The sequence below is a fragment of the Ciona intestinalis genome, chromosome 9 (assembly GCF_000224145.3).
Source record: "Ciona intestinalis chromosome 9, KH, whole genome shotgun sequence".
Taxonomy (NCBI): Eukaryota; Metazoa; Chordata; class Ascidiacea; order Phlebobranchia; family Cionidae; genus Ciona; species Ciona intestinalis.
In genome coordinates this window covers 338,802-364,833 of record NC_020174.2, presented here as the reverse complement: position 1 = coordinate 364,833, position 26,032 = coordinate 338,802, and the positions used below count along the sequence as shown (strand labels likewise).

The 26,032-nt window shown below is 37.0% G+C and overlaps 3 protein-coding genes and 1 non-coding gene across 6 annotated transcripts; 1 reads left to right on the top strand and 3 right to left on the bottom strand.

Moving 5' to 3' along the window:
* Nucleotides 1-269: 269 nt before the first annotated feature.
* On the bottom strand, nt 270-12,257 carry LOC100185617. Of its 3 annotated transcripts, none has more exons than XM_026836039.1 (24): nt 12,020-12,257; nt 11,609-11,729; nt 10,878-11,070; nt 10,280-10,587; nt 9,697-9,874; nt 9,087-9,352; nt 8,663-8,858; nt 8,476-8,543; nt 7,956-8,174; nt 7,550-7,700; nt 7,069-7,192; nt 6,545-6,750; nt 5,956-6,181; nt 5,602-5,786; nt 5,271-5,388; nt 4,800-5,039; nt 3,679-3,843; nt 3,359-3,432; nt 2,798-2,952; nt 2,421-2,610; nt 1,922-2,036; nt 1,626-1,765; nt 1,160-1,337; nt 270-877 (listed from the first exon to the last, which is right to left on the bottom strand). In XM_026836039.1, the coding sequence occupies exons 1-24, from the start codon at nt 12,192-12,194 to the stop codon at nt 588-590; spliced, it is 4,281 nt and encodes a 1,426-aa protein (XP_026691840.1). In that variant the 5' UTR covers nt 12,195-12,257; the 3' UTR covers nt 270-587. The 3 variants fall into 3 exon arrangements, with proteins under 3 accessions (XP_026691840.1, XP_026691839.1, XP_009859537.1); XM_026836038.1 differs by having other exon boundaries at nt 271-877; nt 8,663-8,864; XM_009861235.3 differs by having other exon boundaries at nt 272-877; nt 1,928-2,036; nt 8,663-8,864.
* Nucleotides 12,258-14,389: 2,132 nt separating this feature from the next.
* Nucleotides 14,390-21,859, top strand: LOC100176165. The gene is made up of 11 exons (XM_002123496.5): nt 14,390-14,407; nt 15,496-15,640; nt 16,237-16,390; nt 16,615-16,798; nt 17,189-17,308; nt 17,913-18,072; nt 18,628-18,835; nt 19,097-19,217; nt 20,057-20,217; nt 20,595-20,703; nt 21,091-21,859. Exons 2-11 carry the CDS (start codon nt 15,514-15,516, stop codon nt 21,250-21,252), a joined length of 1,506 nt encoding a protein of 501 aa, XP_002123532.1. The 5' UTR covers nt 14,390-14,407; nt 15,496-15,513; the 3' UTR covers nt 21,253-21,859.
* On the bottom strand, nt 18,287-18,345 carry mir4137 (microRNA 4137). Its single transcript, NR_034533.1, has one exon. It is a non-coding gene; the product is annotated as a microRNA 4137 (primary transcript).
* Nucleotides 21,860-22,740: 881 nt separating the features above from the next.
* On the bottom strand, nt 22,741-25,054 carry LOC100175427 (WSC domain-containing protein 2). Its single transcript, XM_002123086.5, has 4 exons — nt 24,651-25,054; nt 24,371-24,569; nt 23,846-24,036; nt 22,741-23,416 (listed from the first exon to the last, which is right to left on the bottom strand). Exons 1-4 carry the CDS (start codon nt 24,955-24,957, stop codon nt 23,016-23,018), a joined length of 1,098 nt encoding a protein of 365 aa, XP_002123122.1. The 5' UTR covers nt 24,958-25,054; the 3' UTR covers nt 22,741-23,015.
* Nucleotides 25,055-26,032: the final 978 nt, after the last annotated feature.

The following is a 26,032-nucleotide window of genomic DNA, read 5'->3' as shown; positions in this document are numbered from 1 at the left end:
CAATAAAATGTCATAATTGGATTTCTAATTTTCATTGCAACAGCTACACAAGTATACAACACAAATGTTAACAATTAAGCTACATACAAAATATTGCTAGATATAGTTAGCATCTAAAAATAAAAAGTCAAATGCATGAAGGTTTTAAATCACAGACATACATATTGTAAATATGTTATTTGAAACTGAATTCGGTCTATATGGACAAGAGTAAGGAAGAAAATAATATAAGCTAAAAAAAGAAAATAATTGAACTTGTAAATTGAACTTAAATAAGAAAAACAATTAAAAAATAAAGTTGTATAAAACTTTTTAAATTTTTATTTCATATGAAAATTCAAAAGAAATAGTGAGAGCTATGCTACAGAATTACTACATACAAAAATAAATCATTTTCACCTACTGCTACATCAGATTAAAATTTGTTCTTTTTTGTCTTGTTTTTTTGTTTTTAACCATATTTTTTTAAGAGTTAAACTCTTTTGTAGCATGCAAGAAATATTACATATCGAATATTACTTCATCTTAAATATGTCAACACATAATACTGCTTCCAGTTGCTACTACGGTGTATATATTTTTGTTTCTTATAAATAACTAATAAGATAGGAAGGGTAGACACTTGCATCTTTGAACACAGCAAACATAGTTGGGTTGGCAACATTATCAACAACGCTATCATATGTGTGACTTGTACCAGGTTTATTTGGTGGCTCTTTAAGGTCACGATTACCTTTGGTATATTCTCCAGTCAACACAGACGCAACGAACATTATTTTTGTTAAACTTTTTCGCCCAGTCAGTGGGGTTTGCTTTGCATATCTATCAGAGTAACTTGAGGTGGTGGAAAAGTAAACGCCATTTCCAAGCATTGTGCCTGAAATCAAATACAGTATAATTTATTGGTATCTTTTTATTCTCCCGTAGCGGGGCAATGACACAACACCACAAATGTTCTATTTCAGACACCTCTTCCTGCTTGAAAGTTAACACATTGTGTGTGATTTTACATTATGGTAGACAATTTAGAATTCAGACAACCCATTATTGACAACTTTACAAGATTTTAGAAATTGTTTGTAACGTCTTCATTTCTACAACTGTTTTTCCCATAAAAATTTCTACAATGCGCGGAAAAGCAGACCATACAAAGTCTTACCATTCTTTCCAGCGTAACTTCTATTGAAACCTGTGTTCAATATTTGCTCGTAAACATCTAATGTCGTCCCGTGGAACAACTCTCTTTCCACTAGGTGGTCAGCAGTCACATGACTCCGTACCTCTTCACGCATGGCTGCATATTGGCGGTAAAGAACGGGTTTTTGTATTCTGTCAATCTAAGGATGTTAAAACATACATTTTAATAAAGTTTTTATCAAAAAATTGATACAGCATTTTCACCCATGTATTTCATTCACTTATTTATATACATGTAGCCTATTTATATATCTGGGGTCATTGCTCAGTAGTTAGGTGATTGCATAGTAACTGAAAGATTCCAGGTGCAATACTGCCCCAGCTGTGGACATGTGTGTCCTTGGGCAAGCCACTTAAAGTAATTGCTTCAAACCAGAGGTCACCAATAACTTGTAGCGCCCTGGATGTTCATGTTACATGAAGCTTACCTGCACAATCATCCCACCATTACTACTTGCATGGAACAACTTGCATATTCTTTTATATTCGTCACTTTCATCATTAAGTTTTGCTTTCAACAAACTTTCCCCTCCCATTGGAGCCCAGTGTTCTGGAAAATCCTTGTGGTCTGGAATTGGATAAGTTTATTTATATTTTTCTCTAGCATACCTTTTTACCAAGTTTTCATTAAACAAGGATTTTCTGATTTAACGCAAACATTAGTGAATCATATATACGACGTAATAGTTTTCAGCCTTATGGTAAAATGTAAAATAAAACTTACACAAACCTGTTGACATTTTTCTTATCTTTCCAACTGTTGAATTCATTTGAAACATTTTGTTTTGTTTATTGACGAAATGTGTGCCAGCTTTGGTTGGAACGCTCAACACTGACCCCTTTCAGTGATAAAATATTTGGTTAACAACGCCCAGTTTAACTTACATTTTTACACTTGCTTTAAAACTGCATTACATTCACTTAGCTTGAAATTTGTAAGAGGTTGTTAATGTTATATTACATTGTATCGTCTGTAGGGTGTAACGGTCATGCATTTTATCTAAAGCATTATTTCTTTCTTATTTCACAATCAGCGTGCTTTAACAACTGTTGTTTTACTGGTTCTACCCATCTTTTCGCTTTTGTCAATTCTCTTGTTCTTCGTTATCGTGGCCGAAGAGGCGAAATAAATTTCTTACTTTCATTCACAATTTATTTACAATCTCAATACTCAATTATGGCTTAAATACATTTTAAGTCTCACAATGTTATGACCAACTAACCTGAGCTCCTTGTTCAATCTTATACGACGCCATCTTTGGATAATTATTCCACTTTCCAGTATTGTCACAATATTGCCATTGGAATAGTTTGTACGATATGGTGGCAGTCTCCAATGATTTCAAGTAACCTACAACTTCCATCTTCACATCTTTGACTTTTTCACTCGTGCCTTCAATGTCAATGGTTTGTCTGTTAAAATAAAAATAGTTTAGGGAATTGAATAAATTGAATAAGGAGGTAAAACACTAACTCTTACACACCACTCTCAAATTAAAACATGAGTGTTGTATAGACCAAGACACACATGATGTGTTTATTTGATTCACAGCAATAATTAGTTTAAATAAAGTTGCACTAATCTACTTAAAGCACAAACTTGGCAACTTGAACAGTAATTTTAACATCTGGTATCTTTTCAGCAAAAGAATTGATTTCATTCAATTCAAGATGTGACAATTGGTTGAGATCATTTTGATGTAATTGTTCTGTTGTTATTTTGCCTTCAAGCAGCTTATCCAACCTTGCTTCACCCTGCAAGTAATAATGGTATTGTAAGATTGAATAAAACATGAGTTTTGCTTAAAACTTTGTGCGTGGTATACATGGCAGCCTGAATAAATATAACTTATTCATGCTTGCATGGAGTGGCAATGACAGTCGTAACAAGGGTGATCTGTTTCATTCACCTCACGCCCGCTACCAGTTACCACGTATGTAACTTTGTGAGTGATTGTTTTTTGTATTGCTAACTACTCATACAACACATTATTAACTGCTGGGTTGAAGCAATTGCTGCTTGTGTCTTGCCCAAGAAAACTTAAATCCACAATAGTGGCAGCTTCGAGGTTTGAACCTGGTATCCTCCAGCAACGCAGCATTTAATTTAAACAACGTTAATAGTCCTTAGTAGGATATGAGGTATTTGCCACAAACTCACCACGCGAATATTTTCATTAGTTTCCCCAGTAATCTTGACTTCAATAAACTCTACAATTTCCGCAACAGGATTGTCTGTAAAGTAATGTTGAAGACTTAATGGACAGACTAAGAACAACTGCAATAAAATCTAATACAAAATTATTAAGACACTTATTCGTAATTTCACAGACCCAGTGGTCAATAACGAGTTGTCTAAATTGTCAGCAAAAATGAGCGGTAACTCAAGTGAATACAATGTGTTATAATATAATGCAATTTTAGTCAAACAAAAACTCAGTTTCTACTTTTAAAAACGCGCCTAAAATACAAGAAACATACTTGAGACTTTTGACTCGATGATTGACAAACTTAGCGGAACTTCATTTTGGTTGAAATGAACCAAGCCAACTTTTCCAATACTTGTAGATGGATAGTTTGTTGAGAACTTAAGGATTCCTTCAACTATGCTTGTCACTACCATGTCTGGTGGTAACCCTCTTCCACCTGTTTATAACTCATGCTCACTGTCGAGTTATTACATGGGTGTCTTCTTATACACCAGACACACATGGTGTATTCATACAACTCATGCTAACTGTCGAGTTACAACATGGGTGTCTTCTTATACACCAGACACACATGGTGTATTCATACAACTCATGCTAACTGTCGAGTTACAACATGGGTGTCTTCTTATACACCAGACACACATGGTGTATTCATACACCTCATGCTAACTGTCGAGTTACAACATGGGTGTCTTCTTATACACCAGACACACATGGTGTATTCATACACCTCATGCTCACTGTCGAGTTATAACATGGGTGTCTTCTTATACACCAGACACATATGGTGTCTTCATACACCTCATGCTCACTGTCAAGTTATAACATGGGTGTTTTCTTATACACCAGACACACATGGTGTATTCATACACCTCATGCTCACTGTCGAGTTATAACATGGGTGTCTTCTTATACACCAGACACACATGGTGTATTCATACACCTCATGCTCACTGTCAAGCTATAACATGGGTGTCTTCTTATACACCAGACACACATGGTGTATTCATACACCTCATGCTCACTGTCAAGTTATAACATGGGTGTCTTCTTATACACCAGACACACATGGTGTATTCATACATTTTATGCTCACCGTCAAGTTATAACATGGGTGTTTTCTTATACACCAGACACACATGGTGTATTCATACACCTCATGCTCACTGTCGAGTTATAACATGGGTGTCTTCTTATACACCAGACACACATGGTGTATTCATACACCTCATGCTCACTGTCAAGTTATAACATGGGTGTCTTCTTATACACCAGACACACATGGTGTATTCATACACCTCATGCTCACTGTCAAGTTATAACATGGGTGTTTTCTTATACACCAGACACACATGGTGCATTCATACACCTCATGCTCACTGTCAAACCAACCAGTGCCAAGGCTTGGAAAAGCAACTGAAGACACTCCAAGCTTATGCCCTCTTCTCAAAATTTTGAAAACTGCAAGTTCAAGATCTGGTTGGTGAGATGGCACCACCAAGTGACAGATGTATTTGCATGGTAGTTGACCACCAGATGTCACTCGGTAGTTCTTGGACGAAACTATCGGGTTAAGGCATTCCTGGGCAACCTGTTGTCCCCCTGCTGCTATTATTGCCCTGGATAATTCTCCTATAGTTGGAAGTATTTGTTACACTTCTGTTTCATAGATTATTTAGTTTTTAGTTTTATAGTGAAGCGTCTTGTCCAATTTTCCTAAACTAGATTTTACTTCTAGCGTGAACGACAATCACTTTGTTGCTAATTCCTTTCTCTTTGTTGCTTAAAATAATTTAATCTTTACTACTATATTCAAAGAAATAAACTAAATACGTTACATCATGTTCAGATTATTGAAATTACCTTTATTTAACTCGTAGTTAGTTGGAGCACTATTCACTACCATGTCACAAACATGCTTTGTGATGTCACCAGACATTGCAGCAACCTCAATACCGCCAAACTTTTGAATGGAACTAACCTATAAATGTTAATGAGACAAAGTTTAGTTATAAAAACAGGTTATCGTGTGTCTTGTCTTGACATACACTATTTCAGATAGCCTTAAACTTACTTAAAACATATCACTCAAAACAAAATCATAAAACTAACAACCAAATAATTATTGCACCAATTACGATGAAATTTACAAAATAATTCATAAAAATAAAATTAAAGGCTCAACAATGCCTACTTGTGGTTGAACTTGAACTGTGGCCGAACATTTGATCCAAGATATTCCAACTTTAGCTTTTGCCCCAACCGATTTCAGCATTGTCTTTGCATTGGGACTTTGGAAGTAATGAACACAACCGTGCTTTTTATAAACTTTGGTTTTTATTTTAATTTGTTTTTCTAATAATTTCATTCGCTTGACCACTGTTAAAAAAAAAGTCAATTTGCTTTTAAACAAAAGTCATTTCTGCTTATCCACACACTGCAATAGCTTCAGCAACTTGACTGTGGGCATGGGAGTGGCAACCATGGATAAGTCACTTAAGTTCCCACCTACTACGATATAAAAAACTAAACAATACAAACTACCCACCCAATGTGACATCATCAACCATCCCTTTCACTTGAATCTGATCTCTTATTTCTTGAATCACAACTTTGCTTTTCATGGAACTATCCCAAACATTCATTACAAAATCACGTGCATGTTTTGTGAGCATGATTTCGTGTGAACATTGCTGCAGTTGGGCAAGATCAGACTCAATTTTGCTCTTCCATGCCAAAACCAAAGATTTTTCGCCGGTAATTTGCACATATTCCTGTTAAAGCAATATAGCTGTAATAGATTCCTACAAGCCACATTGTAAAAGTGTAGTACATTACACATGGACCATGGTGTTTTCATTCACCTAATGCTCACTGTCAAGTTATAACATGGGTGTCTTCTTATACACCAGACACACATGGAGTATTCATACACCTCATGCTCACTGTCAAGTTATAACATGGGTGTCTTCTTATACACCAGACACACATGGTGTATTCATACACCTCATGCTCACTGTCAAGTTATAACATGGGTGTCTTCTTATACACCAGACACACATGGTGTATTCATACACCTCATGCTCACTGTCAAGTTATAACATGGTTGTCTTCTTATACACCAAACACAAACGAACCTTTTTAAAGATGACCAACAGTAACTTTCCGTTAATTCTCAATTTTCCAAAGTGTTGAATTTCTTTCATTTGTTGCAACTTCTCCAAATTTTGATCCACTAACTCGCAAGTCACTATCTTGTCCTTAATGACATCACAATACTGATTGAAGATAGATTGTGACTTGGCAATAATGTGAAGCTCGCCATCGGGAAGAGAAAATGTGGCTGTGGAGAATATATATTCCTCAGTCACCACTGAGTTGGAGCAATTTCTGTTAATGGTTGTTTGCAAGAAGTCACGCCTCAAACCTATAACCTCCGGGCTGGTGTCAGACATGCTTACTATTAACTATTGTTCCATAGTGCTGTATATAACCAATCGAACTTTTCATATAAACTGTTGCAGCTGCAGCTAGACATAATATAAAAAATAAAGCATTCTAAGCAATCATCTGTGTACTAACACAGGGAGTTGCATCAGATTGTGGACTGCATTTTCCAGAGGAGTTTTATTACATTTGTTAGTTAATGTAGAAGTCAAACCTTTAAGATCACTTTGTAATAATTGTAACAAGTTTTCTTCAAGATTTGAATCTTCCAGTTGAAGAACACCAGCAAGGAATGATTTGATTTCTGTGGAAAACTCGGGTGTTTCTTCATGGAGGTTCTAAAGATTGTGGATTTGTAAAAAAACATGAGTTAAAACATGAACAATTTTGCTTCAGTATGTTTGACAACTAGTTTTACAATGGCCAGCAAAATAATGACTTTGAATTGGTTGCAATAAATTATATTGTACCGACACTTAAGTATTTTCGAAAAGAAGTTTTACAAAGTGCCAACAAGATAATAACCTTGAATTGGTTGTACACTTTTCACAGGTGTTCATATAAGTTAAGTTGTATTTGACTGACACTTCAGTATTTTTGACAGCCAGTTTTACAAAGTGTCAACAAAACAATAACCTTGAATTGGTTGCATCACTTTTCACAGGTGTTTATATTAGATTACACCCCACTCTTACCTGCACCATTCTCTTCAAGTGACATGTCGCTTCTTCAACTTTATGGGAAGGCCCACAATACTCAAGTGAAGATATTGGATCTTGTAGGCTTATTTCAACATCTCCACACAAACGTTGAACATCTTCATATAAACCGCATGCTATGATCGCTCTGCAGGTGGTAAAACATGCAATGCTCATAATGTTCCCTTGTATAACACATTAAAAGTCAATGATGTACATGCAATACAAAACTTTTAACACAAATATAACAACTGGTATTTGTTTTAATATTCAAATGTTTTAGCTGAAAATACCAAAAAGTTAAACTGAAGATAAAATAAAAGGTTTATTCGCAAATTGTCAAAAGTTAAAATATATAAAATTGGCAGATTACTCGCAATAGGTCACACATGTAGAAGCTTACCTGTAAACAAAATGTGGGAATCTTTCTGTCTTCGTTTCAAAATCTGCAGCTTTATTTATTTGTTTAACTTTCATCTCCACTTCTTCCTTAATTCCAGATAATGTGATATCTATCTTGTTATTATTTTCACGCTCCTGCATATAAACGTCACCGCCTCTCTCGTATTGAAGGATGGCCGGAAGTCGAGCTTTAATAGATTTTACTTTGTCTTTTTCAAGTCTAAAGAACATTAAGATGATGTCTGTGTATATGGTCAAATCAAATAGTAAAAAAAATTAATTGTTTGCTAAACATGGTGTAATACCACAATGGTTAGAATGCTTGCCTTTTGACCAAGGAATACGGGTTCGAAGCTCAATGCTGTTACCCTTGTAGGCGTCAGTGTTGGTAGCAACAAGTATGTGGCAAGACACATACCGGCAATTGCTACAACCCACTGCTCACTAATGGGTTGTCCAAATTGTCAGCCATACAAAAGAAAATTCACCCAACAATCTTAGTAATTTTGACTTTGCCTTACTTGACAACTTTGGATGAGAAATGGCTAAAGAACTCCGTAAGTTCTACATTTGCCTGGTTTTCTGCCTCCTGTAATGTATAGATTTGTTATAGACTGACAGTAAGCATGAGGTATATGAATACAACATGTGTGTCTGACGGTTTTATGCATAAGTGAGCATAATGTGTACGAATATGATGTAGCTTACCTCTTCAAGTGGTGTAACTTTAATGGTGATCTTTGATTCCTTAATAACGACTTTCACTTTGTAACCATCATCACTTAAGCTCTCCAGTTCTTCTTTATATTTTGAAGAATACCCCACAAACCTAAGAACTTGCTTGTCTTTCACGTTAAAGTCAAACGAACTGTTATGTTCGGGAACACTTTGGGGTTGGACAACACTGAAACTAATGATTTTTTACTCTTTTTGAACAAGAAAATACATGGGGAACACTGGTGTAAATACATTTTGAGTCACCGGTAGCAAACAGTGGGGCAACACTGGTATAAAAAAGTAGAAAAACATAGGTGAAAAAAGTAGGGGGCATTGGAATAAAAGGGAACATTGAGGAAAGAGTTTTGAAAACACTGAACAAAAACTAGTAAATAAGAATATTCTAATCGCATACCTTTGCGAATTGGCAGGCATAACAGCATTTAACCCTTGAATGAAATCCATAACAACTTGTTTTAGTCCAGTTGCGATAACTGTTCCAGTATCTTCATAAACTTGAACAAAAAGTCCTGGGGTTTTTTGATCGAAAAACGGTCGATTTAATTTTTTTTGTTGTTTTAAAATCTCAACATCAAAAACTTTTTTTACTGTGAGGAAATTAGAGAAAAATTTGTCCAGAATTTGGCGTAGATTTCCTTCAAATTTTCCATCCTTTCTTTGCTGTATAGGATATATGTATAGTGTTAGTTTATAACACTTGTGAAGGCAACAGTCATAACACTTCGAACCAGAGGATACTGGGTTCAGGGCTAGGCGCTGCTACAGTGGGCGCATCAATCTTTCAGCAAGACAATTAGCGACAATTGTTCTAACCCGCTGGTCCTTCTGTGTTGTCAAAATTGTTGGCCATGCAAAAACAATCACCCTCAAAGTTACTTACGGGGTAAATCCTAAGCAGACATGAGGTGTGTGAAATAGAACACCAATGTTATAATTGGTGGTTTGTTACCGCTGTCCTGCTGCCCTATGCGAGAATAAATGAGTTACATTTATACCGATTGTACCTGTTTTGTTGGGTTGCCTTTGGATCGCACAAGAAAGTAAACAGCTTTGTCATCCTTGATTGATTCAACAGTTGCCATATTTTGATTCATAAGCAAGTTTAAATCATTCAGAAAACGCTTTTCTTTCCTTACAAACTGAATGATGGATTTCTCTTGGTCGTATTTAAACTCGAGAAGTCTGAAATGTAAAACAGAATATGAACTGAATAGCCTATTGCCATCTTAAGTAACATTATATATTATACTTATATTTCTTGGTTTGAATGAGCTTACAAGTTACCAGAATGTGACTAAGTGAATGATTGATTTCTTTAATATTGTTTTGATGTATGGCGGACAATTTGGCAGTTATCATACTCGCAAAGTTACATATGTGATTACTCGTTAGTGAGCACGAGGTGTATAAAACAGAACACTCATGTTATAACGACTGTTGTTGCCCGCCATGCGAGGATAAATAAGTTACATACGTGGTAACATGAAAGTGGGCATGGGGTGTATGAAACAGAACACCCGTGTTATAACGACTGCCTGCCACATGAGATCCACAAGCGAGATATATTCTTGCAATACAATTACTCACCCATGCTGTTGTTTTGTTGATGAAGGACTTTGTGTTGATGAACGTATCTCAGCTTCCCTTCCTTTCATTGCTTTCTTAATCTGTTTCATTCTATGCTGAACAGCACCGGACAACCCAGTAATCCTCACATATCCAGTATCAACAAAATATTTGAGATGACTGGATTTGTCACTTGGACTCGCTTCAAATATTTGAGGCTGCTTTTGCAATGCCTGTTTTAAGTCATTTATGGGAAATTTCTCATTTTCATCCGAAAATTGGTCAAAGAACTCGTCCACTGCTTCCTCTACTTCATTATATGAACATGGCTGTAATTTAAATTCAAGATTTAGTCGTTAACGTGGCTCAGTGGTTGGTTGCTTGCATTGTTACCGAAAGGTACTGGGTTCAATGCTCGATACTGATAGCTGTATGTGCCTTCAGGACATTAAGCAGATAATGGTTCTTGTCACTAATGTTTAAATTGCCAGTAATACAATAAAAACAATCGCCCACAAAGTTACAAACAAGAAAACTCCAAAGCAGACATGAGGTGTATGAAACATAACACCTGTGAGGATAAAGTAAATTACATTCCTTCAATAGATAAAATTTCCACCTGATGACAAGTAACTTCCACTTTAACAACTTTCCCTTCTTTAATAACATTTGCATCTCCATATTCTTGTAAAGCTCGTTTCATTTGAGCAATATGTACTTTAGACTTATGGACATATATCAAAACTGCTGTGGGTATTGAGTCAAATGCAAACTTATTCCCTCCACTGCTGTATCTTGTTCTTTGTTTGAACCTGTGTGAACACAAGACAATGGAATGTTAAAATTGTCCGGCACCGTAGCACAGTTGTTTAGCGCGCCTGTCTCTAACCCAGAGGTAATGGGTTCAAGGCTCGTCGTTGCTATCATTGTGGGCGTATGTGTCCTTGGGGAAGACACTTAACGACAATTGCTCCAACCCATTGGTCACTAATAGGTTGTCCAGATTATCAGCCACACATAACAAAAAATGAAAATCCAGAAAAAAATAATAATCACCCACAAAGTAACATGGTAACTTGTAAGCTGGCACGAGGTGTATGAACACCCTTGTTATAACGACTGCTGTTTTTCGGCCACGCGAGGATAAAGTTACATTCATAATCTTATGCTCTCTTTCTCTTACAAGCTACTATGTATGTAACTTTGTGGGTGATCGTTATTTTGTGGATGATAATCTATACAACCAATAAGGGGCAACTGGGCTTAAACAGTGGCTGTTAAGTGTATTGCCTAAACACACATTTGTCCACAATGAAGAAATACGTCAATTGCTTCTAACATAAAACTTACTCTGACACATCTTGGTCATTAAGTGAGGGATTTCTCATTCTTTGTCCGGGTTTGACATTCGGTACATATTTCTTGCCACGGTAAGACACAACAAGATCTGCCCCTCGCAAAGCATAGCAATCTAAAATATGAATAATATTTAATTTGTTATAAAATTAGAACATGCGGTTTGGTCATTTATATCCTCGTGGGTGGAAACTTGAGTGGCTTATCCATTGTTGCCACTCCCATGCCCACAGTCGAGTTGCTGAAGCTATTACAGCGTGTGGATAAGCAGACATGACTTTTGGTTGGTTTGGTCATTTATATCCTCATGGGTGGGAACTAGAGTGACTTATCCATGGTTGCCACTCCCATGCCCACAGTCGAGTTCAAACTACTAGTATCACTGTATAAAACATCACAACTTACATTTATTATCAGTAACAGCAACCACATAACTTCCCCCTAGCTGTTCGATCTTTACAACATTAGTTGGGCCAATTGTTTGGTCAATACAATTCCTTAACGACTTTTCAACATGGTCATTCACTGGCAGTCCCGTTACAATAACAGTTGGGAAAGTTTTTGCATTTGCAGACGCCATTATAACATTACAGATTTATTCAGTAAGAAAAGAATTCACTTTATTTTGTCACTTTAGTTGCACTAAATGAAAAGAACAGTTAACAAAACAAGACATTAAATTAATACTTTATTGTCTAAATTAAAGAAAAGTTGGCATAAAATATAACTAGAAATTAAGACACATGTTTTATCAAATGCTGAATTAAAACTGACATTAAAACTAACATTATCAAAATAAAGGTAATACACATTATTCAGCGAACTAAAGATTAAAACATCTTAACCACTGTCGCGAATTACTCGTTACTAGGGTGTCCGTTACTAACAAATCAACGTACGTACGCTTACATACACCTGAATCAAATACTTGGTCTTTTATGTACTATACACATACCGCGTTCTTATGTTTATAGTTCCTAACATAATAATGAAAAGAGGAACTGGAACTCTGTTCTCGGTTCGCGATTCGTCTCTTGCTGTAGGGGAATACCCGATTACGTCACTTACTTTGCCCAAATATGGGAGTGACGTCACGTAAACGGCTGTTACATTATTCGCAATACTTACAGATTTAAAACGTTTTGTTGTCTGTTAGAACTTAATTTTACTGTCTATTTAAAACATACAGTACGACCATCTAAGTTACATATACGGCTTCCAAGTGATACAGAACATAATTGTTATTAATTGATTTTCGACCGGCGCCGTGGCATAGTGGTTAGCGCGCCTGCCTGAAACCCAGAGGGTAATGGGTTCAAGGCTCGTCGCCGCTACCATTGTGGGCGTATGTGTCCTTGGGGAAGACACTTAATGGCAATTGTTCCAACCCAGTGGTCACTAATGGGTTGTCCAAATTATCAGCCATATATAAAAATATAAAAAAAATCCCCCCTTAATAATTACCCACAAAGTAACATACATGGTAACTCGTAAGTTGACACGAGGTGTTAAACCCGTGTGATAACGACTGTGGTGCGAGAGGATAAAGTAAGTTATATTCATTCATTTTACATTCCTACATTTATTTACACTTTTAACAGCATTTGTGGTGCACATGAAACAAGACACTTACATCGTATGATTCGAGAAACTTATAAATTATCAAACAAAAGACAAACACAAACATTGTAATAAAAAGTGTAAGAAAATAAAGAACACACTGCATAAAATGATTATTCCGTAAAAACCTGTAAATTTTTTGCAACATTGTTTTGTCTGTTATTCTGCAAGACATTGTTAGGATATGACTTTATTCCTAGCTAAAACACTAGAATAAATAAATTAATGTTACAAATAAATGGGTTTATAACATTATAGCATGTATAAAAGGCAAGGATAAGTTTTACATTGTCTGATCAATTTCCATTTTGAAGTCGTAAAAGAATCAAAATTGACAGTTTTCACCTCCAATAGGTCTGCAAATATATATTTTTATCATACAGATATTTGACACACATTTGGTTTGGATGCTAATTTGCATGGGCTCATATTTCAATATTGTACCAGAAGTGGATTTTGCCAGGTTTATAGGATATTACAAGTTAAATGATAATCCAATTTTTAAATGATAATCCAATTTTTAGTTTATCTCTTTGAAAACAATAAAAAAAAAAGGCTGTTTAACCCTGTAAGAACAAATCACAGTGGGTTGCAAATAAGTAATTAAAGCAGATTACCAACTAAACTAAAAAGGTTCATAAAACATAACAGTGCATTTCTGTCACCATATCTTTACAGGAGATTTCAAGAATATATGATATCTGTTCAATCTTAGGGAGAGGAAGTGGTTATAAAATCAATGTTTACTTATTTGCTCCAACATTTAAAATACCAGACTTTGTTTGCATAGTCTGGCTTTACTATCTGGGCAATAGATTACAAGAATACTGCTCTAGTATTGCAAGTTTAGTTTAAGAAGGTAATAGTTAAAATATCTCTCTCTTATATTATATATTTGTTTAACTTGATTTTTGCCTGTTACACATTTCATAGCACGGGATCCTGACTGTTTTTCATTACACAAAGATTGTATAACTTTGAGAGCGCTAGAATTTATTACAGTTAGAAATATTAGGTATAATATTTTATCATCTGGACGAGAGATTATAGGAGGAACTGCTCTTGTACTTTAGACTTGAGCAGGAATCCATATTGTAAATAGCTTAGTGGGGTCAAGTTGGTTATTCTACAAGCGAAGATAATTAGTAACGTTTAGTAGAAGAAAGAAAAAAGGTATAAGACCCCAGTGTATGGATGAGATTGTGAGATTGTTGCTTTACTATCTAAACTATAAGTTCAAGTAACTAATTGGCCCATTATAAAACTTTTGCATAAAACAACATAGTGAAATACCAGACATATATTAAAGGTATATAAGAAGTGTTTTTGTAGTTGTGATTATGGTAGTGAAGAATAAGGAATAGTTAAAATGAAAAACATATTTCGACAGTCATTAAAACATGCTTCGGGTGAAATATAATTACATTTAATTGGAAGAAAGAAGCATGGTCGCTACACCTAGCAGACAACAACAACTATTTCTTTTTATTATTTTCTAGTTAGACTTAATAAAAAGTGTGTAAATACCTGTTTGAGAGTTTATGTATTTCATGCTGTATTACTTGCATGTATAGCTGGCTTCAATGTGTATAGGCTTAAGCTGCTACATAGGAAGAGGGAAGTCCCGATAGCTTCCTGTTTATCTCACGTTACATGAAAGCATCTGGATCGAGTGGGAACTTAAGTTACTTTTAAGTATAGTTAGACTGAGAGTTAAAGTGTACGCGATTCTAGGAAATAAAAAGCAGAACTGTTTTGTATTATAGTTTATTTATGGTTGCCACTCCAATGTCCACAGTCGAGTTGCTGAAGCTATTGTAGTGTGTGAATAAACAGACATGACTTTTGGTTGGTTTGGTCATTTATATCCTTGTGGGTGGGAACTTGAGTGACTTATTCATGGTTGCCACTCCCATGCCCACAGTCGAGTTGTTAAAGCTATTGCAGAGTGTGGATAAGCAGACATGACTTTTGGTTGGTTTGGTCATTTATATCCTTGTGGGTGGGAACTTGAGTGACTTATCCATGGTTGCCACTCCCATGCCCACAGTCGAGTTGTTAAAGCTATTACAGTGTGTGGATAAGCAGACATGACTTTTGGTTGAATTTAACTGTGGTACATGTGCTAGTTTTGATTAAGTTTCAGAACGGTATTGTTTAGAACATAGCTTTAGAATCCGATTTTAGGTTGAATAAAAATACAAAAATGTTTTAGTTTTATACGAAATTGAATTTACAAATAATTACAATTTCTTTCTAAGAGATTGCCACGTACAGACATGGGGTGTTTGGTGGTTATTGCGGTGTTATGTCTTGTAACTACAAGTAATTGTAAACTACGTGGCCATTTAGAGATTCTTGGCTCTCATGCTGATCCAAGTGAAGTTATACCGGAAATAAGTGTTGGTAAGAGTACTAAGGTTTTATATGCTTTGTATTTTATTTGTGCTTTGTCTATTGTATTGTTACATAATGTGCTCACAAATAATCATGTTTATTCATGGAATTGTTGTCTTCATTTTCATTCCGTTCGGTTTAAAACTAGAATCGTTTTTTTGTGATGTCAGACAATTGTGTATTCCATATTAAGAATGATTGTAACTGGGTTAATCCTCACGTGGCTGGAAAATGACACTCGTTACAACACGGGTGTTTTGTTTCATACACCTCGTGCCAGCTTACGAGTTACCAAGTATGCTACTTTGTGGGTAATTATTATTTTTTCATGTATGGCTGATAATTTGGACAACCTATTATTGACCACTGGGTTGGAGCAATTGTCGTTAAGTGTCTCTTCCAAAGACACATACACCCACAATGGTTGCAGCCACGAGCCTTGAACCCATTACCTCTGGGTTAGAGGCAGGCGCGCTAACCAACTGTCTTAGGGTGGGGCCAATATATGTTTGCATTAAAACTACCAAGAAACCAGAATCTTGGGTTAAGTTGCCAAACCTTAGCTAACATTGCACATCGAACTACATTAACCTTTAAACCCCCAGTTCCCCAACCACGTGACTTCTATAACAACTATGTGAAGCCGCGACAACCAGTTGTTTTCCGTGGAGCGGCTTTTCATTCAAAAGCCGCGGAACTATGGACACCACAGTATTTAGAAAGCACATACGGGGACATGGTGGTGAGGCTGGAAGCAAGGTGGGTGGGGCTGTTGTTGTGGTTATAGGGTTAGTGATCAACATAGCTTATTTTACCACATAAATAGGGAAAGTAGTGACACAACTCCCCATGTGGTACTATCTAAACCTAATTCTAGTTGGTTTAAGTTTGCTGAGATTAGTAACGCTTGGACTAAATCTCATTGCGTGCTATTGGACATCAAACACATAGAATAAACTTATTTACTATTTCTATGTTTCAAGGTTTGAAGGCGATAGTACGATGCCGGCAACTGAGATCGGGGTTGGACGTGACACGATGAAACATTTCATTCAAAACTATAACACAATAGATGGTTATGTTATATCACAGATACCAGAACCCATGGAGAAAGATGTGGCCATTCCACCTTGTTTAAGATGTGGACATTTTGCCAAAGGAGTACAGGTTAGGGTTGTAATAATATTTACCAATGGTGGGCATGTCAGTGGCAACCATGGATAAGTCACTCAAGTTCCCACCTACGAGGATATAAATGACCAAACCAACCAAAAGTCATGTCTGCTTATCCACACACTGCAATAGCTTTGGCAACTCGACTGTGGGCATTGGAGTGGCAACCATTGGTCACTTAATATAAGCAACGTAATATGACTACTGTTGTTGCCCTGCCATGTAAGGATAAATAAATTACATACATGGTAACTGGTAAGCAGGCATGAGGTGTATAAAACAGAACATCCATGTTATAACGACTTTCTTTGCCCCACCACACAAGGATAAACAAATTATATTGATATATTTATTAAACTTTAACATAACCACCCACCCTCACAGGAGGTCCATCTCTTCATAACTGCAGCCGGAGGAAAGACTCTTCTACACAGAGATCCATTCGCAAACATTCATTGTGTTTTTAACGGCACCAAAGATTGGATCACTGTAGATAATAAATACGTGAGGATTATTAAAGATGATTGTTTGTAATTGTGGGTTAATTTCACTCTTTTATGGCTATGTTTCCTTGTAATTGAAGGGGCAATATGCCAACTTTGATCTAAACCTCGAGCCTGCTTTGCTGTGAGAACATGTGAACCTTAGGCTTTGCGCAAGACACTTAACAGCAATTGCTCCAACTCAGTGGTCACCAATGGGTTGTCCAAATTATCAGCCACATAGAAAAACAATCACCCACAAAGTTACATACATGTTAACTTGTAAGTGGGCATGAGTTGTATGAAACAGAACACCCGCGTTATACCAACTGTCTTTGCCCTGCCATGCGAGGATAAATAAGTTACATAGGTAGTAACTTGTAAGTGGGCATGAGTTGTATGAAACATAACACCCGTGTTATAACGACTGTCTTTGCCCTGCCATGCGAGGATAAATAAGTTACATAGGTAGTAACTTGTAAGCTGGCATGTGGTGTATGAAACATAACACCCGTGTTATAAAGACTGTCGTTGTCCCAGAATATATAAGTTGACACTATATAATTTAGTTGGGATCATTTTGCGACGATAAATAAGTTATTAACAATCCCCTCAACCCCCTTCAGCAAGACTACGTGTACCAACACCATAGCTCAAACAGTGAGTTTGGAGGATTCTCGGAAGTCAACGTTGATGCAGTGGACCTCAAACAACATCCGGATGTTGCGAAGATTAAATATGGAAAAGTGACTTTGAATGGAGGGGATTGCATCTACATGCCTGGAGGTAACGATGTGAGTTAGGGATGTGTAACTCATGCTCGCAGTAGAGCTACTAAAATGTGTGGATAAGCAGATACTTATCCATTGTTGCCACCTATATATTAAACCATACTCTATTGACTGTATATCTCGCCTTTTATTTTCATGCAAGCATTTCTAATTTTCCTACCACAGCAAGAAACAAACACAAGTTTTGATTATTATCCACCTTTATAACCCCCCTATGCAATTACCACCCAAATTTAAGCTTTAATTCATATTAATAGTAATTTAACAATGTGTTACCACTGAACAACAAACACCATTCTACAATGAACACATCAAGTCCCTTTAAACATTAAAGTTTAGACATAAATTTCTTCAAAGTTATTTTCTCAATGTTTACTTTTATCATTTTATCATCATGCAATTTATTCAAAAAAGTTTTTTTCTTCAACCAATATTAGGTTAAGCCCAGTTTAACATTGACTTACGCTTAAGTTATTTGTTCAATATTTTCCTTTATAACTCCAATGCAATACCCCCCCCCAAATTAAGCATTAACTCCCTCCGCCCCCAGGTTACTGGCACCAGGTTCGAGTGAATGGTGAATACAACACAGCTGTGTCCATCTGGTTCAGCAGGAGTTTGAAAGCGATTCCCCTTGACTGGAGCGATTGCAACAAACAGTTTGATTTCACCCCGATGTCCGAGGTCGATGTTTTATGGAGGTTTAGTGGCAAAAATGATACGATACCACAAGGCAGCATGGACATCCATGTTATGAAGTAAGTAACTTTGTGGGTGATTGATTTCCGGCATGGCTGACAATTTAGACAACCCAATATTGACCAATTTTTTTGTTAAGTGTCTTGCCCCAGTACACCTACATCCACAATGGTAGCAGCGTCAAGCCTTGAACCTATAACCTATGGGTTAAAAGCATGCATGCTCCCATGGAGTCAGTAGACCTTTTCTCCCTGTTGGACTAGTTTATGACATAACAGTGCCCCATTATGAGTAAACAATCCCCTATTATGACATCACAGGGCCGTTCTCCTAACCTTTGTTGACGATAATGATGTCATAGACATTGATGAGTTTTGTAAGACAATGATCGGACGAGAAAGGAAAGGAACAAATTATAATCATGACAGAGCACGCACTGAGGTAACAGTGGCAATGTGCACATACAATGTTGGGGTAATGTGCCAACTTTAATAGACCAACAGTCTAAATTCCAGTTTACATGATGTGCCTCACTGTAGAACCTCATCCATATAGAATAGAATGCGCATATACAATGTTGGGGTAATGGACCAACTCTGACCTAAATCCCAGGTCCCATGGCATGCCTCACTGTAGGACCACGCCATATAGAATAGAATGCGCATATACAATGTTGGGGTAATAGACCAACTCTGGCCTAAACCCCAGGTCCATGGCATGCCTCACTGTAGGACCACGCCATATAGAATAGAATGTGCATATACAATGTTGGGGTAATGGACCAACTCTGGTCTAAATTCCAGGTCCCATGGCATGCCTCACTGTAGGACCACGCCATATAGAATAGAATGCGCATATACAATGTTGGGGTAATGGACCAACTCTGACCTAAATCCCAGGTCCCATGGCATGCCTCACTGTAGGACCACGCCATATAGAATAGAATGCGCATATACAATGTTGGGGTAATAGACCAACTCTGGCCTAAACCCCAGGTCCATGGCATGCCTCACTGTAGGACCACGCCATATAGAATAGAATGTGCATATACAATGTTGGGGTAATGGACCAACTCTGGTCTAAATTCCAGGTCCCATGGCATGCCTCACTGTAGGACCACGCCATATAGAATAGAATGTGCAAATACAATGTTGGGGTAATGGACCAGCTCTGGCCTAAACCCCAGCTCTTACAATGTGAAAGGTTGTAGGTTCACACAATAAAGACTAAGTTTAAATAAAAATAAATAAATATTTTAACCCACAAACCCAATTGCACAGTTTCGCTTAGCCATGCTTAATGGGACCGATAAGGTCAGGGGGTCAAGGGTCAAATCGTTGTCCAACGAAGAAATGAAACGTTTGATTCGCATTTTGGACCCAGAAGATGTTTCAAACACAGAGACTTACGAATACAGCTACCTTGATGTTGAGAAAGTGAAGTTAGTATGTTTAGCATGTTGCAGAGTAATGTTTGATTGCAGATTTGAATACAGGGGTTCTTAAACTGGGAGGGGGTATTATGATGCTACAACAATGTTGATATTTATCTTTTAAAAGGACCTGGTTGTCACAGTCAATGCAACATGCTGAATTCTATTTGGCTGATTACAAAAACAAAAATATTCTAAAAATCTGTTCGCACAAAAAATATTAAGTTTAACTAATAATGTTCTAAGAAGGTACATGTTGTTGCTGCCAGGTGTTTTATAAAGGTGAAATCCGGCAATTGTTTTACTGTATATTTCACCAAGCCTGTCAGGCCACGAAACTAATCACCCCTTCAGAACATTAAATATATAATTGTTCCCCCATATAGAGATGTATGGAGCACCCTGCTTGATCAGAAAGCATCCGGATTTGAACCCAAGAGTTTTGTGTCTTTATACACGTCCCATCTTGGTGGAACAAACAAAGTTGCTTTAGAGGTAAATTGGATTTTGTTCAATAACATAGTAGGGCACCTTGTATTTAAGAACCTAACCTCAAAAATATAAGTTAACTAATGGTGTACCAAATATGTATTTTTCGCCAAAAACTAACATCATCAGTCTCATATTCGATAAGTATAAAGTACTGTGGGGTAAAATAGATACCGCTGGCACAGAATATCCCATATTTCCTGATTCTGTTTTAAACAATCAACAACATTTTTTAGAGTCGTGAGGATACGGTTATAATTCTGTAAATTTTCTTTGTTTTCTTGGAGGATTAACAGGAATAAACAAGAATTACTGGATATTACTCTTACCTACTATATATCTCCACTTAGCAGACTTAGTATATGGTTTACTTACTTTATTTGTTTCCTCCAGATTCTATCAAAACTGAACCCGAGCGGTCTCTCCCTTATAACTCCACAAATGGTGGAAAGCAATGCCAAAGATGCTCTCTTGAAATTCTCAACTTCTAGACATCATGATCCACAGAATGAAAGATTATGGTTCGAACGTCTGAGAATAAAAGATGAACTTTAAACTCAAAGGAGAGATTGATGATATGTTAATTTAGCATGTTCTCGTTTTTAATTCATTCGCTTTTTTTCAAAATTTGCCAAATTTCATTCATTCATTCAAACTATGTTCAGAGCAACATAAGATTTCATTCACCTATTTACATTTGCATTTACCTTCCATTTACATCTATGATAGCGATACAAAACATGCCATTCACACATTCTGCAGAATATGGCACTTTATGACAATATCTTTCATATGTAAGGCGCTCCCATGCACTGGTGAAGAAATGTTAAAAACCACTTTGCAAAACCAGCATTTCCAGACCCCATTAAGAAATCCTAATATTTTTATACAGATTTGGTTAATTGTTTAACACTTTAACTAATTGCCTGCATGAGGCAAATTATAGCGCAATTATTTCATTATCAAAACTATTGTAAACAAAATGACGGCATACCCCTGGCATGCTATGTAGTCATTTACATTTTTATTCGTTCATCATTGTAAAAACTTCATTCACCATGTGTTAAACCACCCACCTATGTTAGAAGCACTTTGGAAATATCTGCGTTTATTTCACTGTCCTTTGCTGTCAAAGAGATTAAATTTGAGAAGATTATCCTTGCATGGTGGTTTTGTTTTTTATGCTTACTTTTAAGATATTCCTATAAAAATTCAAGACACATTGTATGTCCTTGGGCAAGATACCTAACGCTAATATCTCCAACCCAATGGTCACTAATAGGTTGTTCAAATTGTCAGCCATACAGAGAAACAATCGAGTACCAACCAAAGTATGTATTAACTTGTAAGCAGGCACGGTGTATGAAACAGGACGCTTGTGTTGTACAACTGTTGTTGTCCTCTCACGTGAGGATGAATGAATTCTAAATATTTAATTTCTAATACATGGTGAGATTTATCTGATTGGTATAAAAAAAAGTTAAAAAAAACTACTTGATTGAAATAAAAGCGTGGCTGAAAAACCTACAACCCATAAGTTAAATGGTGATAATATTCGATTTAAGTAAAAAATGGTTAAAGAATTAAACAAGTGTTTAATTGCACCTAGTAAAATATTATGCTTATATCTTGCACTGTACACTTACTGTGAGTGTGACCTACTATTCGTAGATTACCTGCTATGTTTTAACAGCGTCTTAAAACAAGTTACCAAATCTTAAAAATAAAAGTGCCTATATGTTTCACAATACACATAATGTTCTTAGATCACCTGCTATGTTTTAACAGCGTCTCAAAAAGTTTTCAAACCTATCTTTTCTATAAACCCTAAAACGGGAAAGCACCGAAACGGTGGATTCCCGATTTAAAGGTATCGCCACAGAAATCTTATAACATTAATATAAAATGGGGACAAATGTATGTCGTATTTCTCCGCAACGGCGAAGTTTTTAACATACATGTACGACCACCATACTTTAAAGCCAAATACAGAGTGTGCCATTTTCATTTTTATAAATACTTAGACATTCGGTACCACCACAATTAAAACCAACAAAGCCATAGTTGTTTTTATTAAACATGAAGTCGTCGCTTTGGAATTACGACTTTCAATCGAATCGAGGCAAGTTGTAATTGCACAACCGCAAGGAACGGTGACGGTACACACGGGTGTTCTGTTTCATACACTCCATGCCCGCTTACGAGATACCACGTATGTAACTTTACGCTTTGGGTGATTGTTTATTGTCGATTTGGACTAACCATTACTGGCCACTGGCTTGGAGTAATCGCCAATCTTCACTACATTTCTTAAACAATTAACACGTCGGCATCTGGTACTCCAATTCCTTTGCAAACTCCCTCCCTCCGCGCAACAGTTTTTCTTTCCCGTTTGCGACCACGCGACTTAAAAGATCTTGCGTGCCTTGTGTTAAAAGACACAAGGGTTGTGTACGGTTCGTCTTATTCGTTGTCTTCGTTCCTTTGCGATGAAAAGGACCGTCTTTGAACCCCGGTATATCCAAGCACCTTAAACGATGTGATGGGAGTCCTAAATGTTTTAATATCTTGGCCATCTCGGCTGTTGTGTTTTGAACTAAGTCCTGGTATGCAGTTATATGACATCGATGCTTGGATGACTTTTGACTGCAAAGTTCCAACCAACGTTGTAAAACGGCGTTAAATGAATTTATTTTCATCTTGGCGTATCTTTCCCAGTCTGGAATAAACTAATAGGTTTAATACCAAGTATATTCGTGTAGTAAATGTAAATATTATACTATACGATAGGTATGAGATTATTATAAAACACATGTTTGAAACCAGGGTATAGAGTTAAAGAACCAGGGACCCTAGATACGAATCCAGGCCTGGGTTGGAGAACCAGGGATCCTAGGTACGAATCCAGGCCAGGGTTGGAGAACCAGGGATCCTGGGTTTGAATCCAGGCCAGGGTTGGAGAACCAGGGATTCTGGGTTCGAATCCAGGCCAGGGTTGGAGAACCAGGGTTCCTGGGTTTGAATCAAGGCCTGGGTTGGAGAACCAGGGATCCTGGGTTTGAATCCAGGCCAGGGATGGAGAACCAGGGATTCTGGGTTCGAGAACCAGGGATCCTGAGTTCGAATCCAGGCCAAACAAATTTGACACCTGATGTTAGAAATTCTTTTTCGTCAGCGACTGCTACATGGGACGCTCCCTTGCGGCGGTTAAATTCCGACATAATAGAGTTGTAGGGATTCCTTAATACGAGGATTATATCGTCAAAATAACACTCCATGACGTCAGAATGCATTGCGTCGTGAACTTTTACAGCAAAAACAGACGGATCGCGGCAGTCGCTGAAATAAAAAGATATGTAATATAGTTGAAATGAGATTTCATGTTTTTCATTTCTTTTCGTCCCATTTGGTAATAAACAAAGAATATTTACAAAACTATATAACCCTATCCTTATTTTCTGATAAAATACACTCGCAACACGACACTGAGCATGAGATGTTTGTTTCAGAAGCCGCATTGACCACATCAACGTCTCCGAGTATACGTTCCATTCGGATGTCTATAAAACACTCTGGGTGTTGGGGTAATGTGCCAACTCTGACCTAAACACTAGCTCCTCCGCAGAGATGGACCTTACCTATACAGAATAGATTTAGGTGTTAGTTTATTTACCTAACTTCTCCAGGAAAACCCCCCGAATAGAGTTTCGCGTCAAAGTAAACACTTCCTGTCCAAATTCCCGTGGTCACGTGGAAAAGATGACGTAACCAAGTGTTGCCTGACCCAGGGAAACTCGCTAGTGCCACCCGACGGTTAAACTTTCCAGGTTTGTTAATAAGTAATTTATTCAAAAAACGTGTATCGTTACAATCTGAAAAGAAGAGCACATTAAATTTAGATTACATGTGGACACGAAGTGTATGAACACCCGTGTTTTAACGTTTAACGATACCTTTTGTTGGTTTGTTGTTCGTCCAAATTTCACTCGTATTAAGTTTCATGGTCGCTCTAAATCTTTTCTTAGTTGCTTGCTGCTCTCGAATAATTGTCATCCACTTCGGCTCTTCTTTTATCGAATTTTGTTCTATATTTTGCACGTGTGTGCGATAATGGGGCACACGGTGTCTGTCGGCGTGGGGTAGGTACATCCTTTGATTGCTAATTTTCCAAAAATCGTGGCGACGCGACAAAATAGTTAAAAAAGAAACGACAAAAAGCCCAAAGCCTAAAAGCACCGTTTGTTTTGTAGTTCTCATCATGGTACTTCCCCCAGTGACGTAACAACCGTGATTGTCATTACATTCTGGAAAATGTTCAAATATTTGGCGGTTTATTATTCAAGCTACTTTTTCATAACTGATTTTAACTCGAAACACGCTAATTACCTAGATATTATTGGCTCTACAAGGAGTATTTAGCTGCTGTGTAAAAGGATGAACCTTCTGACTGCGCCAAGAAACGTTTACAAGTTTACTTAAACGTCTCTTTAAATAAAAGTGGTCTGGTTAACAACATAACATTTTACAGGTTAACTCTAAAGAGTCTGCAATTGGCACAACTGTATTCTTAACATGTTTTCAACTAAACGGGTTTCTGCAACTGAATGTTACTGAGCAGACCAATATCGCCTCGGGGGATAAACGTCTCGCTTCTTGCGCGCTTTCGGATTAAAGAAACCACTTGTTTATTAACAGACTGGCATAGTGGCATACCGTGTGGTCACTGTCAAGTTATAACATGGGTGTCTTCTTATACACCAGACACACATGGTGTATTCATACACCTCATACTCACTGTCAAGTTATAACATGGGTGTTTTCTTATACACCAGACACACATGGTGTATTCATACACCCCATGCTCACTGTCAAGTTATAACATGGGTGTCTTCTTATACACCAGACACACATGGTGTATTCATACACCTCATGCTCACTGTCAAGTTATAACATGGGTGTCTTCTTATACACCAGACACACATGGTGTATTCATACACCTCATGCTCACTGTCAAGTTATAACATGGGTGTCTTCTTATACACCAGACACACATGGTGTATTCATACACCTCATGCTCACTGTCAAGTTATAACATGGGTGTCTTCTTATACACCAGACACACATGGTGTATTCATACACCTCATGCTCACTGTCAAGTTATAACATGGGTGTCTTCTTATACACCAGACACACATGGTGTATTCATACACCTCATGCTCACTGTCAAGTTATAACATGGGTGTCTTCTTATACACCAGACACACATGGTGTATTCATACACCTCATGCTCACTGTCAAGTTATAACATGGGTGTCTTCTTATACACCAGACACAC

What these genes read in the sequence shown, in the direction of transcription:
- LOC100185617 (XM_026836038.1), bottom strand. Translation starts at nt 12,194, where the DNA reads ATGGCGTCTGCAAATGCAAAAACTTTCCCAACTGTTATTGTAACGGGA. An exon ending in ACTTGAAGAGAATGGTGCAG is followed by an intron (nt 7,193 to 7,549) that starts GTAAGAGTGGGG and finishes CACAATCTTTAG; the next exon opens with AACCTCCATGAAGAAACACC. An exon ending in AAAAATGTCAACAGGTTTGT is followed by an intron (nt 1,766 to 1,921) that starts GTAAGTTTTATT and finishes ATCCAATTCCAG; the next exon opens with ACCACAAGGATTTTCCAGAA.
- LOC100176165 (XM_002123496.5), top strand. Translation starts at nt 15,514, where the DNA reads ATGGGGTGTTTGGTGGTTATTGCGGTGTTATGTCTTGTAACTACAAGT. An exon ending in ATGGACATCCATGTTATGAA is followed by an intron (nt 18,836 to 19,096) that starts GTAAGTAACTTT and finishes ATGACATCACAG; the next exon opens with GGCCGTTCTCCTAACCTTTG. An exon ending in CTTGATGTTGAGAAAGTGAA is followed by an intron (nt 20,218 to 20,594) that starts GTTAGTATGTTT and finishes TCCCCCATATAG; the next exon opens with AGATGTATGGAGCACCCTGC.
- LOC100175427 (XM_002123086.5), bottom strand. Translation starts at nt 24,957, where the DNA reads ATGATGAGAACTACAAAACAAACGGTGCTTTTAGGCTTTGGGCTTTTT. An exon ending in GAACAACAAACCAACAAAAG is followed by an intron (nt 24,570 to 24,650) that starts GTATCGTTAAAC and finishes TCTTCTTTTCAG; the next exon opens with ATTGTAACGATACACGTTTT. An exon ending in AAAAGAATTTCTAACATCAG is followed by an intron (nt 23,417 to 23,845) that starts GTGTCAAATTTG and finishes AGTTTATTCCAG; the next exon opens with ACTGGGAAAGATACGCCAAG.